The 15,816-nt window shown below is 51.0% G+C and overlaps 1 protein-coding gene across 4 annotated transcripts in view; it reads right to left on the bottom strand.

Annotated features, from left to right (window-relative positions):
- LOC140116782 (uncharacterized) overlaps positions 1-15,816 on the bottom strand; it is a 102,715-nt gene that overhangs the window by 28,133 nt on the left and 58,766 nt on the right. The window contains exon 1 of one of the 4 annotated variants that reach the window (XM_072133220.1): positions 14,244-14,539. The exons of the other annotated variants lie outside the window; for them this stretch is intronic. Within the exon in view, the coding sequence (XP_071989321.1) occupies positions 14,244-14,248 (5 nt within the window). The 5' untranslated portion in view covers positions 14,249-14,539. Of the gene's footprint in view, positions 1-14,243; positions 14,540-15,816 lie in introns of those variants that run through there. 4 annotated transcript variants of the gene reach the window in all.

Here is a 15,816-nt window from a genome sequence, read left to right as displayed (position 1 = left end):
GCTGACCAGAGAGTTTTTCAACAGGCCAAGCAGCGGGATGGTGAGGCTGATGATGGCGGCATCGCCACTGACCATCTGTGTTGACTCCTCAAAGTTACTCAGCACCTGACAGATATCAGACATCCACGTCCACTCCTCATTGTAGACTTGAGGAAGCTGACTGACCTGACTACCAGTTCTGGTGGAAGTTGACATCTGGCAGTCTACAATCGCTCTGCGCTGCTGGTAAACTCTGGATAACATGGTCAGTGTTGAATTCCACCTCGTGGGCACGTCGCACAACAGTCGGTGAGCGGGCAGTTGGAGGCGGCGCTGCGCTGCCCTGAGAGTGGCAGCATCTGGGCTGGACTTCCTGAAATGCGCACAGATGCGGCGCACCTTCGTGAGCAAATCAGACAGATTGGGGTATGTCTTGAGGAAACGCTGCACTATCAGATTTAACACATGGGCCAGGCATGGCACATGTGTCAGTCTGCCGAGTTGCAGAGCCGCCACCAGGTTACGGCCGTTGTCACACACAACCATTCCCGGCTTGAGGTTCAGCGGTGCCAGCCACAGATCAGTCTGCGCCGTGATGCCCTGTAATAGCTCTTGGGCGGTGTGCCTTTTGTCGCCTAGGCTCAGCAGTTTGAGCACCGCCTGCTGTCGCTTAGCGACGGCACTGCTGCTGTGCCTAGAGCTACCGACTGATGGCGCCGTGCCCACGGATGGTAGTTCGGAGGAGGAGGTGGAGGAGGGGTGGGAGGAGGAGGAGGCATAGTAGGCCTGAAACACCTGGACCGAGGTAGGCCCCGCAATCCTCGGCGTCGGCAGTATATGAGCAGCCCCAGGGTCAGACTCGGTCCCAGCCTCCACCAAGTTAACCCAATGTGCCGTCAGCGATATATAGTGGCCCTGCCCGGCAGCACTCGTCCACGTGTCCGTGGTCAGGTGGACCTTGTCAGAAACGGCGTTGGTCAGGGCACGGATGATGTTGTCTGACACGTGCTGGTGCAGGGCTGGGACGGCACATCGGGAAAAGTAGTGGCGGCTGGGGACCGAATACCGAGGGGCGGCCGCCGCCATGAGGTTGCGAAAGGCCTCGGTCTCTACTAGCCTATAGGGCAGCATCTCCAGGCTAAGCAATCTGGAGATGTGCACATTAAGGGCTTGGGCGTGCGGGTGGGTTGCACTATATTTGCGTTTCCGCTCCAGCGTCTGGGGTATGGAGAGCTGAACGCTGGTGGATGCTGTGGAGGATCGTGGAGGCGACGATGGGGTTTTTGTGGCAGGGTCCTGGGCAGGGGGCTGACTAGCAGCTGACACAGGGGAAGGAGCAGTGGTGTGCACGGCCGGAGGTGAACGGGCTTGTTGCCACTGAGTGGGGTGCTTAGCATTCATATGCCTGCGCATACTGGTGGTAGTTAAGCTAGTAGTGGTGGAACCCCTGCTGAGCCTGGTTTGGCAAATGTTGCACACCACAGTCCGTCGGTCATCCGGTGTTTCCTTAAAGAACCTCCACACTTCTGAAGATCTAGCCCTCGCCGCAAGAGCCCTCACCACGGGAGCTTCACTAGTTGACAGTGGCGCTGATGCACCAGCTCTGGCCCTGCCTCTCCGTCTGGCCCCACCACTGCCTCTTCCAACCTGTTCAGGTCGAGGACTCTCCTCCGTCTCAGAAGCACTGTGTTCACCCGGCCTCTCAACCCAGCTTGGGTCTGTCACCTCATCATCCTCCGATCCCTCAGTCTGCTCCCCCCTCGGACTTCCTGCCCTGACAACAACTTCCCCACTGTCTGACAACCGTGTCTCCTCATCGTCGGACACCTCTTTACACACTTCCACTACGTCAAGAAGGTCATCATCACCCACAGACTGTGACTGGTGGAAAACCTGGGCATCGGAAAATTGCTCAGCAGCAACCGGACAAGTGGTTTGTGACTGTGGGAAGGGTCCAGAAAACAGTTCCTCAGAGTATGCCGGTTCAAATGCCAAATTTTCCTGGGAGGGGGCAGACTGGGGGGGAGGAGGCTGAGGTGCAGGAGCTGGAGGAGTGGCGATTTCGGTGACATGGGTGGACTGCGTGGAAGACTGACTGGTGGTGGACAAATTGCTCGAAGCATTGTCAGCAATCCACGACATCACCTGTTCGCACTGTTCTGGCCTCAACAGTGCTCTACCACGAGTCCCAGTAACTTCAGACATGAACCTAGGGAGTGTAGCTCTGCGGCGTTCCCCTGCTCCCTCATCAGCAGGTGGTGTCTCACCCCGCCCAGGACCACGGCCTCTGACCCCTGCAGTAGTTGGACGCCCACGTCCCCGCCCTCGTCCTCTACCCCTAGCCCTCGGGTTAAACATTTTTAAAATGAGAGTTATAACTTTATTTTTTTTTTTTACTTTTTTTTGTTTTTTTTTGTGTTTTTTTTTTTTTTTGTGTTTTTTGTTTTTTTTTGAGTTTTTAAAACCAAACAATGCTATCCTATTGCTATGGCTATTTTCTAGCCAAGTATCAAAGGAAGCACAGTACTATGCCAGATGAGATGACACTGAGTTCTTGCCTAATAGAAATCCAACCCCTACTGAATTTTGCCACTTCAGCCTTTGCTATGGATATGTGCGCCACTAAGCGCAGAACACAGCGGTCGCAAGTCCCACTACAAATTGCTCAGAATTGGCAAGTACATGCACTGCAGAAACTACAGTCACCAGCAGATCAACCAGAAATCAAATATATAGAACGCTACTGTAGGCTTCAAGAAGCTGTTTGTATTCTCCTATGGCTATTTTCTAGCCAAGTATCAAAGGAAGCACAGTACTATGCCAGATGAGATGACACTGAGTTATTGCCTAATAGAAATCCAACCCCTACTGAATTTTGCCACTTCAGCCTTTGCTATGGATATGTGCGCCACTAAGCGCAGAACACAGCGGTCGCAAGTCTCACTACAAATTGCTCAGAATTGGCAAGTACATGCACTGCAGAAACTACAGTCACCAGCAGATCAACCAGAAATCAAATATATAGAACGCTACTGTAGGCTTCAAGAAGCTGTTTGTATTCTCCTATGGCTATTTTCTAGCCAAGTATCAAAGGAAGCACAGTACTATGCCAGATGAGATGACACTGAGTTATTGCCTAATAGAAATCCAACCCCTACTGAATTTTGCCACTTCAGCCTTTGCTATGGATATGTGCGCCACTAAGCGCAGAACACAGCGGTCGCAAGTCCCACTACAAATTGCTCAGAATTGGCAAGTACATGCACTGCAGAAACTACAGTCACCAGCAGATCAACCAGAAATCAAATATATAGAACGCTACTGTAGGCTTCAAGAAGCTGTTTGTATTCTCCTATGGCTATTTTCTAGCCAAGTATCAAAGGAAGCACAGTACTATGCCAGATGAGATGACACTGAGTTATTGCCTAATAGAAATCCAACCCCTACTGAATTTTGCCACTTCAGCCTTTGCTATGGATATGTGCGCCACTAAGCGCAGAACACAGCGGTCGCAAGTCTCACTACAAATTGCTCAGAATTGGCAAGTACATGCACTGCAGAAACTACAGTCACCAGCAGATCAACCAGAAATCAAATATATAGAACGCTACTGTAGGCTTCAAGAAGCTGTTTGTATTCTCCTATGGCTATTTTCTAGCCAAGTATCAAAGGAAGCACAGTACTATGCCAGATGAGATGACACTGAGTTATTGCCTAATAGAAATCCAACCCCTACTGAATTTTGCCACTTCAGCCTTTGCTATGGATATGTGCGCCACTAAGCGCAGAACACAGCGGTCGCAAGTCTCACTACAAATTGCTCAGAATTGGCAAGTACATGCACTGCAGAAACTACAGTCACCAGCAGATCAACCAGAAATCAAATATATAGAACGCTACTGTAGGCTTCAAGAAGCTGTTTGTATTCTCCTATGGCTATTTTCTAGCCAAGTATCAAAGGAAGCACAGTACTATGCCAGATGAGATGACACTGAGTTCTTGCCTAATAGAAATCCAACCCCTACTGAATTTTGCCACTTCAGCCTTTGCTATGGATATGTGCGCCACTAAGCGCAGAACACAGCGGTCGCAAGTCTCACTACAAATTGCTCAGAATTGGCAAGTACATGCACTGCAGAAACTACAGTCACCAGCAGATCAACCAGAAATCAAATATATAGAACGCTACTGTAGGCTTCAAGAAGCTGTTTGTATTCTCCTATGGCTATTTTCTAGCCAAGTATCAAAGGAAGCACAGTACTATGCCAGATGAGATGACACTGAGTTATTGCCTAATAGAAATCCAACCCCTACTGAATTTTGCCACTTCAGCCTTTGCTATGGATATGTGCGCCACTAAGCGCAGAACACAGCGGTCGCAAGTCCCACTACAAATTGCTCAGAATTGGCAAGTACATGCACTGCAGAAACTACAGTCACCAGCAGATCAACCAGAAATCAAATATATAGAACGCTACTGTAGGCTTCAAGAAGCTGTTTGTATTCTCCTATGGCTATTTTCTAGCCAAGTATCAAAGGAAGCACAGTACTATGCCAGATGAGATGACACTGAGTTATTGCCTAATAGAAATCCAACCCCTACTGAATTTTGCCACTTCAGCCTTTGCTATGGATATGTGCGCCACTAAGCGCAGAACACAGCGGTCGCAAGTCTCACTACAAATTGCTCAGAATTGGCAAGTACATGCACTGCAGAAACTACAGTCACCAGCAGATCAACCAGAAATCAAATATATAGAACGCTACTGTAGGCTTCAAGAAGCTGTTTGTATTCTCCTATGGCTATTTTCTAGCCAAGTATCAAAGGAAGCACAGTACTATGCCAGATGAGATGACACTGAGTTATTGCCTAATAGAAATCCAACCCCTACTGAATTTTGCCACTTCAGCCTTTGCTATGGATATGTGCGCCACTAAGCGCAGAACACAGCGGTCGCAAGTCCCACTACAAATTGCTCAGAATTGGCAAGTACATGCACTGCAGAAACTACAGTCACCAGCAGATCAACCAGAAATCAAATATATAGAACGCTACTGTAGGCTTCAAGAAGCTGTTTGTATTCTCCTATGGCTATTTTCTAGCCAAGTATCAAAGGAAGCACACTACTATGCCAGATGAGATGACACTGAGTTATTGCCTAATAGAAATCCAACCCCTACTGAATTTTCCCACTTCGGTCTTTGCTATGGATATGTGTGCCACTAAGAGCTAAACACAACGGTAGCAAGTCCCCCTGCTAATTCCTCACAAAATGGTAAAAGATGCAAATTAAAATAAAAAAAGTAGAACGTTATTGTAGCCCTAAGAAGGGCTGTTGGGTTCTTTGAGAATCACTCCTGCCTAACAGTAAGCTAATAGAACACCCTAACGCTTTCCCTGAGCAGCAGCAGCTCTCTCCCTAGCGGCATCCAGAGACAGAATGATCCGAGCAGCGCGGCCAGCGGCTAGTCTATCCCAGGGTCACCTGATCTGGCCAGCCAACCACTGCTATCGACGTGTAAGGGTACCACGTCATGCTGGGTGGAGTGCAGAGTCTCCTGGCTTGTGATTGGCTCTGTTTCTGGCCGCCAAAAAGCAAAACGGCGGGAGCTGCCATTTTCTCGAGCGGGCGAAGTATTCGTCCGAGTAACGAGCAGTTTCGAGTACCCTAATGCTCGACCGAGCATCAAGCTCGGACGAGCATGTTCGCTCATCTCTATTGATTTCCTTTAAAGACTACATTCATTTATTCCAATCATGATTGGAGATGTGACTGTAGGAGTGTGTAAAGATGACCTTGGGAATGTGACCAGACCATGTCCTCTGCCAGGAGCGCAGGGTGGGTGACATAAAACACCCTGAAAAGTAGGTGAGTGAAAATTGATAAATGCTCCATGATGGATGAATTGTTTCCGAGATCATTAACCTTCTACGTTTCAATTTTTCCTCCTGAATTATAGAATATCCATTAGAGACAACTCCCTGTAATTCGCCTTATCTATCAACTTCAGCCCAAAATCTCATTTTCCCACTGCTTTTATCTCAGCCAAATATTGATGACAATTGCAAGTTTTTTTTCGGCTCTGAGCTGCGTTTCCTATCAAACCTTTAAATTCATTATATTTTTTTTGTCACATTTCGGTTTAATTAGAATTCCCCTTCCTACAATCTCATTCACAGGCCGCCTATAATTACATCTTTCCTTTCCCAACACGACAGGAAGGAAGTCTTCTCCGAGAGACGTCAATCGGGCCGTTAACCCTGCGGAATAAAAGCCTTTTATAGGCAGAACAAGAGTTTGATTACTGAGCTCCAAAAATACGGCGTATCCTGTCCTCACGATTGTTATTTGTAAGGTCAAATGTAACCGAAGGATACACAGCGTGATGTCAGAGGCGCGAGACACGGAGGTGACGGATCAGCATCACATACACTCATGTCTGTGTAACCCTTTCTGTATCTGTCAGGCACGTCCCATGGTGATACTTGGAATAAGATTTTGGCTAATCCCTTTATATGATACAATTCAGTTCATCAGAGTTCTGTTCATTAAATGGTTCATATAGAGAAAATGTTTTTGCTGATATTGGCTTCCAAAATCTCATATCTATCCATACCTCCCAACTTTTGGGCAAGAGAAAGAGGGACACAAAGCCCCTCCCCCTTTTTCTAAACCACGCCCACTGTCCCACCCACAGGCATAGTATAATATCTACCTTGATGGTGCCCCCATGGTACAACACCCCTTAATTTGCCCCCCCCCTTCCCGTGGACCAATATAATATCCCCTAATGCAACTCTGCAACATGTAAACCATATAAGACCCCTCTTTTTTATTTTATTCTGCCTTTACATTTGGTTTTGCACTTTTATTTATCTCCCCAAACTTACACATAATACTATCTGAACTCCTACACCTACCCCTTCTCACATGGTGTAGTCCCAGTTCTCTATCCTCCTCATTTTGTTCCCTTCTGTCCTCCATCCTCCTCCTGTAGTCTCCTGGCCTCCAGCCTCCTCCTGTAGCCTCCTGTCCTCCAGCCTCCTCCTGTAGTCTCCTGGCCTCCAGCCTCCTCCTGTAGTCTCCTGTCCTCCAGCCTCCTCCTGTAGTCTCCTGGCCTCCAGCCTCCTCCTGTAGCCTCCTGTCCTCCAGCCTCCTCCTGTAGTCTCCTGGCCTCCAGCCTCCTCCTGTAGTCTCCTGGCCTCCAGCCTCCTCCTGTAGCCTCCTGTCCTCCAGCCTCCTCCTGTAACTCCTGTCCTCCAGCCTCCTCCTGTAACCTCCTGTCCTCCATCCTCCTCCTGTAGCTCCTGTCCTCCATCCTAATCCTGTAGCCTCCTGTCCTCTACCCTCCTCCTGTAGCCTCCTGTCCTCTATCCTCCTCCTGTAGCCTCCTGTCCTCTATCCTCCTCCTGTAGCCTCCTGTCCTCTATCCTTCTCCTGTAGCCTCCTGTCCTCCATCCTCCTCCTGTAGCCTTCTGTCCTCTATCCTCCTCCTGTAGCTCCTGTCCTCCAGCCTCCTGTCCCCCAGCCTCCTCTAGCATCATCCTGTCCTCCAGCATCATTCTGTCCTCCAGCCTCCTGTCCCCCAGCCTCCTCCTCCTGTACCCCAGCCTCCTCTAGCATCATCCTGTCCTCCAGCCTCCTGTCCCCCAGCCTCCTCTAGCATCATCCTGTCCTCCAGCCTCCTGTCCCCCAGCATCATCCTGTCCTCCAGCCTCCTGTCCCCCAGCCTCCTCCTCCTGTACCCCAGCCTCCTCTAGCATCATCCTGTCCTCCAGCCTCCTCTAGCATCATCCTGTCCTCCAGCCTCCTCTAGCATCATCCTGTCCTCCAGCCTCCTCTAGCATCATCCTGTCCTCCAGCCTCCTGTCCCCCAGCCTCCTCTAGCATCATCCTGTCCTCCAGCATCATCCTGTCCTCCAGCCTCCTGTCCCCCAGCCTCCTCCTCCTGTACCCCAGCCTCCTCTAGCATCATCCTGTCCTCCAGCCTCCTCTAGCATCATCCTGTCCTCCAGCCTCCTGTCCCCCAGCATCATCCTGTCCTCCAGCCTCCTGTCCCCCAGCCTCCTCCTCCTGTACCCCAGCCTCCTCTAGCATCATCCTGTCCTCCAGCCTCCTCTAGCATCATCCTGTCCTCCAGCCTCCTCTAGCATCATCCTGTCCTCCAGCCTCCTCCTCCTGTACCCCAGCCTCCTTCAGCATCATCCTGTCCTCCAGCCTCCTCCTCCTGTACCCCAGCCTCCTCTAGCATCATCCTGTCCTCCAGCCTCCTGTCCCCCAGCCTCCTCTAGCATCATCCTGTCCTCCAGCCTCCTGTCCCCCAGCCTCCTCTAGCATCATCCTGTCCTCCAGCCTCCTCCTCCTGTACCCCAGCCTCCTTCAGCATCATCCTGTCCTCCAGCCTCCTCCTCCTGTACCCCAGCCTCCTCTAGCACCATCCTGTCCTCCAGCCTCCTGTCCCCCAGCCTCCTCCAGCATCATCCTGTCCTCCATCCTCCTGTCCCCCAGCCTTCTCCTCCTGTCCCCCAGCCTCTTCCAGCATCATCGTGTCCCCCCAGCCTCCTTTCCCCCAGCCTCCTCCTCCTGTCCCCCAGCCTCTTCCAGCATCATCCTGTCCCCCAGCCTCCTCCTCCTGTCCCCCAGCCTCTTCCAGCATCATCGTGTCCCCCCAGCCTTCTCCTCCTGTCCCCCAGCCTCCTCCAGCATCATCCTGTCCCCCAGCCTCCTCCTCCTGTACCACAGCATCCATCATCCTGTCCTCCAGCCCCCTGTCCCCCAGCCTTCTCCTCCTGTCCCCCAGCCTCCTCCAGCATCATCGTGTCCCCCCAGCCTCCTTTCCCCCAGCCTTCTCCTCCTGTACCCCAGCCTCCTCCAGTTTCCTTCTCCTGTCCCCAAGGATACCAAAATTATAGGTTTTATAATGATTTTATACTTTTACAAAAATTAAAACCTCCTCTTCATATTGCCATCTTCTGATGCTAAGTTGTTCTTTTTAGTGGTCTTGTTTTAGAGTGCAGAACATTTTTATATCACTTTTTAGAGCATTTTTTTTAAAAGGTATTAATTAAAAATCTTTTTTTGGAAAGTTTTTTTGCGTTTTTTTCTCCGGCGTTTACCGTGCAGGTCCAGTAACGATTCTTTTTTACAGATTGTTACATACCAAAATACCGTATATATTCCGGCGTATAAGACGACTTTTGAAGACAGAAAAATCTTCTGTCTTGTCTGGGGTCGTCTTATACGCCGGTAATCCCGACCGCCCGCCGTGTATTCACGGGCTGAGCCCTCACCATAGCCGGTAAGTCTTTGCTGCATATTGCAGCGAAAACACCGTTTTTCACAGCGATGGCTGCCAGCAGCCTCAAAAATCTGCCGGCAGCCTCAAAAAGACATCGGGGCGCATACTCACCCTCCGGTGGCCCCGATGTCTGCGCGGCTCGTCTTCAGCCTACCGCGCCGTCTTCTTTCTTCTGCCAGGCGCCACCATGTTTTTCCCCGGGGCAGCGCCTAGTATGACGTCAGCAGCGGCGCATCATACTAGGCGCCTGCCGGGGAAGATCGATGGCGGCGCCCGGCAGCAGAAAGAAGACGGCGCGGAAGACTGAAGATGAGCCGCGCGGACATCAGGGGAGCAGCGCTGCACATCGGGGCCACCGGAGGGTGAGTATATAAGTTTTTTTTTTAATGCTGGGCTGTGCTGTATACTACTGGGGGCTGTGCTGTATACTACTGGGGGCTGTGCTGTATACTACTGGGGGCTGTGCTGTATACTACTGGGGGCAGTGCTGTATACTACTGGGGGCTGTGCTGTATACTACTGGGGGCAAGCTGTATACTACTGGGGGCAGTGCTGTATACTACTGAGGGCAGTGCTGTATACTACTGGGGGCAGTGCTGTATACTACTGGGGGCAGTGCTGTATACTACTGGGGGCAGTGCTGTATACTACTGAGGGCAGTGCTGTATACTACTGGGGGCAGTGCTGTATACTACTGGGGGCAGTGCTGTATACTACTGGGGGCTGTGCTGTATACTACTGGGGGCTGTGCTGTATACTCCTGGGGGCTGTGCTGTATACTACTGGGGGCTGTGCTGTATACTACTGGGGGCTGTGCTGTATACTCCTCGGGGCTGTGCTGTATACTACTGGGGGCTGTGCTGTATACTACTGGGGGCTGTGCTGTATACTACTGGGGGCAGTGCTGTATACTACTGGGGGCTGTGCTGTATACTACTGGGGGCTGTGCTGTATACTACTGGGGGCAGTGCTGTATACTACTGGGGGCTGTGCTGTATACTACTGGGGGCTGTGCTGTATACTACTGGGGGCTGTGCTGTATACTACTAGGGGCAGTGCTGTATACTACTGGGGGCTGTGCTGTATACTAATGGGGGCTGTGCTGTATACTAATGGGGGCAGTGCTGTATACTACTGGGGGCAGTGCTGTATACTACTGGGGGCAGTGCTGTATACTACTGGGGGCTGTATACTACTGGGGGCTGTGCTGTATACTACTGGGGGCAAGCTGCATACTACTGGGGGCAGTGCTGTATACTACTGGGGGCAGTGCTGTATACTACTGGGGGCAGTGCTGTATACTACTGGGGGCTGTGCTGTATACTACTGGGGGCTGTGCTGTATACTACTGGGGGCAGTGCTGTATACTACTGGGGGCAGTGCTGTATACTACTGGGGGCAAGCTGTATACTACTGGGGGCAAGCTGTATACTACTGGGGGCAGTGCTGTATACTACTGGGGGCAGTGCTGTATACTACTGGGGGCAGTGCTGTATACTACTGGGGGCTGTGCTGTATACTACTGGGGGCTGTGCTGTATACTACTGGGGGCAGTGCTGTATACTACTGGGGGCGGTGCTGTAAACTACTGGGGGCAGTGCTGTATACTACTGGGGGCAGTGCTGTATACTACTGGGGGCAAGCTGTATACTACTGGGGGCTGTGCTGTATACTACTGGGGGCTGTGCTGTATACTACTGGGGGCAGTGCTGTATACTACTGGGGGCAGTGCTGTATACTACTGGGGGCAAGCTGTATACTACTGGGGGCTGTGCTGTATACTACTGGGGGCTGTGCTGTATACTACTGGGGGCAGTGCTGTATACTACTGGGGGCAGTGCTGTATACTACTGGGGGCAGTGCTGTATACTACTGGGGGCAAGCTGTATACTACTGGGGGCAAGCTGTATACTACTGGGGGCAGTGCTGTATACTACTGGGGGCAGTGCTGTATACTACTGGGGGCAGTGCTGTATACTACTGGGGGCAGTGCTGTATACTACTGGGGGCTGTATACTACTGGGGGCTGTGCTGTATACTACTGGGGGCAAGCTGCATACTACTGGGGGCTGTGCTGTATACTACTGGGGGCTGTGCTGTATACTACTGGGGGCTGTGTTGTATACTACTGGGGGCAGTGCTGTATACTACTGGGGGCTGTGCTGTATACTACTGGGGGCTGTGCTGTATACTACTGGGGGCAGTGCTGTATACTACTGGGGGCAGTGCTGTATACTACTGGGGGCAGTGCTGTATACTACTGGGGCTGTGCTGTATACTACTGGGGGCTGTGCTGTATACTACTGGGGGCAGTGCTGTATACTACTGGGGGCAGTGCTGTATACTACTGGGGGCAAGCTGTATACTACTGGGGGCAAGCTGTATACTACTGGGGGCAGTGCTGTATACTACTGGGGGCAGTGCTGTATACTACTGGGGGCAGTGCTGTATACTACTGGGGGCAAGCTGTATACTACTGGGGGCAAGCTGTATACTACTGGGGGCAGTGCTGTATACTACTGGGGGCAGTGCTGTATACTACTGGGGGCAGTGCTGTATACTACTGGGGGCAGTGCTGTATACTACTGGGGGCTGTATACTACTGGGGGCTGTGCTGTATACTACTGGGGGCAAGCTGCATACTACTGGGGGCTGTGCTGTATACTACTGGGGGCTGTGCTGTATACTACTGGGGGCTGTGTTGTATACTACTGGGGGCAGTGCTGTATACTACTGGGGGCTGTGCTGTATACTACTGGGGGCTGTGCTGTATACTACTGGGGGCAGTGCTGTATACTACTGGGGGCAGTGCTGTATACTACTGGGGGCAGTGCTGTATACTACTGGGGCTGTGCTGTATACTACTGGGGGCTGTGCTGTATACTACTGGGGGCAGTGCTGTATACTACTGGGGGCAAGCTGTATACTACTGGGGGCAAGCTGTATACTACTGGGGGCAGTGCTGTATACTACTGGGGGCAGTGCTGTATACTACTGGGGGCAGTGCTGTATACTACTGGGGGCTGTGCTGTATACTACTGGGGGCTGTGCTGTATACTACTGGGAGCAGTGCTGTATACTACTGGGGGCAGTGCTGTATACTACTGGGGGCAAGCTGTATACTACTGGGGGCAAGCTGTATACTACTGGGGGCAGTGCTGTATACTACTGGGGGCAGTGCTGTATACTACTGGGGGCAGTGCTGTATACTACTGGGGGCTGTGCTGTATACTACTGGGGGCTGTGCTGTATACTACTGGGGGCAGTGCTGTATACTACTGGGGGCGGTGCTGTATACTACTGGGGGCAGTGCTGTATACTACTGGGGGCAGTGCTGTATACTACTGGGGCAAGCTGTATACTACTGGGGGCTGTGCTGTATACTACTGGGGGCAGTGCTGTATACTACTGGGGGCTGTGCTGTATACTACTGGGGGCTGTGCTGTATACTACTGGGGGCAGTGCTGTATACTACTGGGGGCTGTGCTGTATACTACTGGGGGCTGTGCTGTATACTACTGGGGGCTGTGGGGGCTGTGCTGTATACTACTGGGGGCTGTGCTGTATACTACTGGGGGCTGTGCTGTATACTACTGGGGGCAGTGCTGTATACTACTGGGGGCTGTGCTGTATACTACTGGGGGCTGTGCTGTATATTACTGGGGGCTGTGCTGTATACTACTGGGGGCAGTGCTGTATACTACTGGGGGCAAGCTGTATACTACTGGGGGCTGTGCTGTATACTACTGGGGGCTGTGCTGTATACTACTGGGGGCAGTGCTGTATACTACTGGGGGCAGTGCTGTATACTACTGGGGGCAGTGCTGTATACTACTGGGGGTTGTGCTGTATACTACTGGGGGTTGTGCTGTATACTACTGGGGGCTGTGCTGTATACTACTGGGGACAGTGCTGTATACTACTGGGGGCTGTGCTGTATACTACTGGGGGCAGTGCTGTATACTACTGGGGGCAAGCTGTATACTACTGGGGGCTGTGCTGTATACTACTGGGGGCAGTGCTGTATACTACTGGGGGCTGTGCTGTAATGGTAATGTTGTTGTTGTATGCCTTATGTTTATGAGTGACAGTTTTCCTGCTATATACCTGCATGTCATAAGAATTTACATTAAAAAAAGGACCATGTTAAATTCAAATCTGTTTTTTTTTAAATTTTTACCGGTGTTTTGTATGCGTTGGAAAAGGGGTAATCTTATACGGCGAATATATCTTAAACTCTATATTTTAAACAGGAAAGTAGGGGGTCGTCTTATACGCCGGAATATACGGTATATGTATGTGTATGTGTGTGGGGGTTGTGTTTTTGTGTGTTTTATACTTTATTAAGTGTTTTTATGGGAAAGTGACATTTTAGGGGCTTATAATTTCATGTATTTATTTTTTATTCAAGTCCAATACACTGCTCTACAATACTTCTTTATTGTAGAGCAGTGTAAACTGTCTTCCAGGGAGATTGTGCAGCCCCAGGGCACTTGGCAGTCCTCGGGGCTGCCCAGAAGAGGAACAGCCTTACACGCCGTGATCATGCATGACCGCGGCGTGTAAGGGGTTAACACCCGCGATCGGAGTCAGCTCCGATCGCGGGTGTTACAGCGCGGTGTCAGCTGTGATAGACAGCTGCCAGCCGCAGCTTCTGGTGCCGGCTCTGTTCGTGAGCCGGTGCCAGAAGCGGGACGCTATACTACGTCCCGGTGCGCTAAGTATCTAGCCACAGGGACGTGGTATAAGGTCCAGGTGTGCCTAGGGGTTAATAGCTCACTGATGGCTATATCCCCCTTGGTGTGGAGAAGGGAAAAATAATCGCAATGTCTGGCGGTTCACAAGACATTGCGATTATTTCAGGGCTTGTATGTCACAAAGCTGCCATACAAGCCCTGATAGAGGTGTCCTGTCACACAGCATACACAGCTACAGGTCAGTGTGGGGGTCAGGCTGTGTCCTACCTCATCCCTGCTGTGCAGATTCTCCTAATGGATGTCTGTAGCCTCTGGAGGGGGGCACATCACACAGGCTGCCCCCTCCACCTCCACAGCTTCAGGAGCGGAGGGTCTCCGGGTCACACAGCAGCAGACCCTCCTGTAGATTCATCCTCAGAGATCGTGGCAGCTCACACAGGGGGGGAGGAGGAGGAGGGGCCGTGCTGTGCCATGCTCTGTGCTGGGGGCTCACGATCTCCAGGTGACACCCCCCTCCCCCCTGTTGATTCCTCCTTAGACATCCCGCGGCAGCTCACACAGGGGGAGGGGGGCGGCCCGGGGGAGGAGAAGGAGGGGCCGTGCACTGCTGTGAGCTCTGCCTTCACAGCCTCTGCGCTGCCTCCTCTGTCTCTGCAGCCGGTGTGTCCCGGGACCAGGAGACGGGACAAAGTCTCTTGGCCCGGGACAATGCAGAGGAAAGCGTGATAACCTCTTAACCTCCCGGGGCGGCGGGACACAGCTGAAAAACCGTGAAAGTCCCGCCGAAACCGGGACGGTTGGGAGGTATGTCTATCCATCTATCTCATATCTATCTATCTATCTATCTATCTATCTATCTATCTATCTATCTCTGTTTATCTTTATTTATCTATCTCTATCTATCATATATATATCTATCTATCATCAATGTATCTATCTATCTCCTATCTATCTATCTATCTATCTATCTATCTATCTATCTATCTTGATGCCTGTATACAACAAAATAACATTGATGGTTATGTTATAATATACAGTAGAATTGTTTCTCTTACCTTCTTTTTCCTTCCTTGGTTGAACTTGATGCACATATGTCATTTTTCAACTTTACTATTTATCTATCTGGACCATCCCCCACCGGGGCCTGACCTATTGGCTTGGGGGAAGTTGGATTCCCCAGGTAATAATTCTTTATTTATAGAGGGCCACATTTATCACTCGTTTTTTCTGTTGTTTTTGCGCCTTTTCATTCAGACGCACCGTTTTTGCGCCATTTTTGCGATTAAACGCCAAACTAGCCGCGCAGCAAAAATAACCAGCTTTCCCTCATCTATCTTACCAATCCAGATGTTTTGCTGCGCCTAATGATATTCATCACTTGCAACGTTTTCATTTAGGCGCAAAAACGGGGCAAAAACACTCCAGCCCGAAGGTGGCGTTATCTGAGAAGAAAGCACTGAGCCCCTTTGCAGAACAGCTCATTTCCAGCAGCAAAGCTCAGCCATACACTGGAACATATAATAGATACATTAGATACATCACAGACAGGAGCTGCAGACTCTATTTACACTTCATCACCTTCTATTTACAAAACATTCTGCAAACGCTGAGCTCACAGCAAGAGAGGAGAGAAGTTTGCACAAGTTTGCAGAAGCTTGCAGATACGACATACAAGTGTCCCCCATGTAATTCTGCACAGTGTCTGAGGGGGATATTGTGCAGAATTACAGGGGTGCAGCAGGAGACCAGCACTGGGGGATCCCCTCCAGGAGAAGCCACTGCTGAGGAGGTCACTGGGTGCTGGGTGTCACACACCTGGGTGCTGCTGTGAGTGTTATCT

This window comes from Engystomops pustulosus, chromosome 2 (assembly GCF_040894005.1).
Source record: "Engystomops pustulosus chromosome 2, aEngPut4.maternal, whole genome shotgun sequence".
NCBI lineage: Eukaryota > Metazoa > Chordata > Amphibia > Anura > Leptodactylidae > Engystomops > Engystomops pustulosus.
This window is presented reverse-complemented; position numbering and strand designations above follow the sequence as displayed.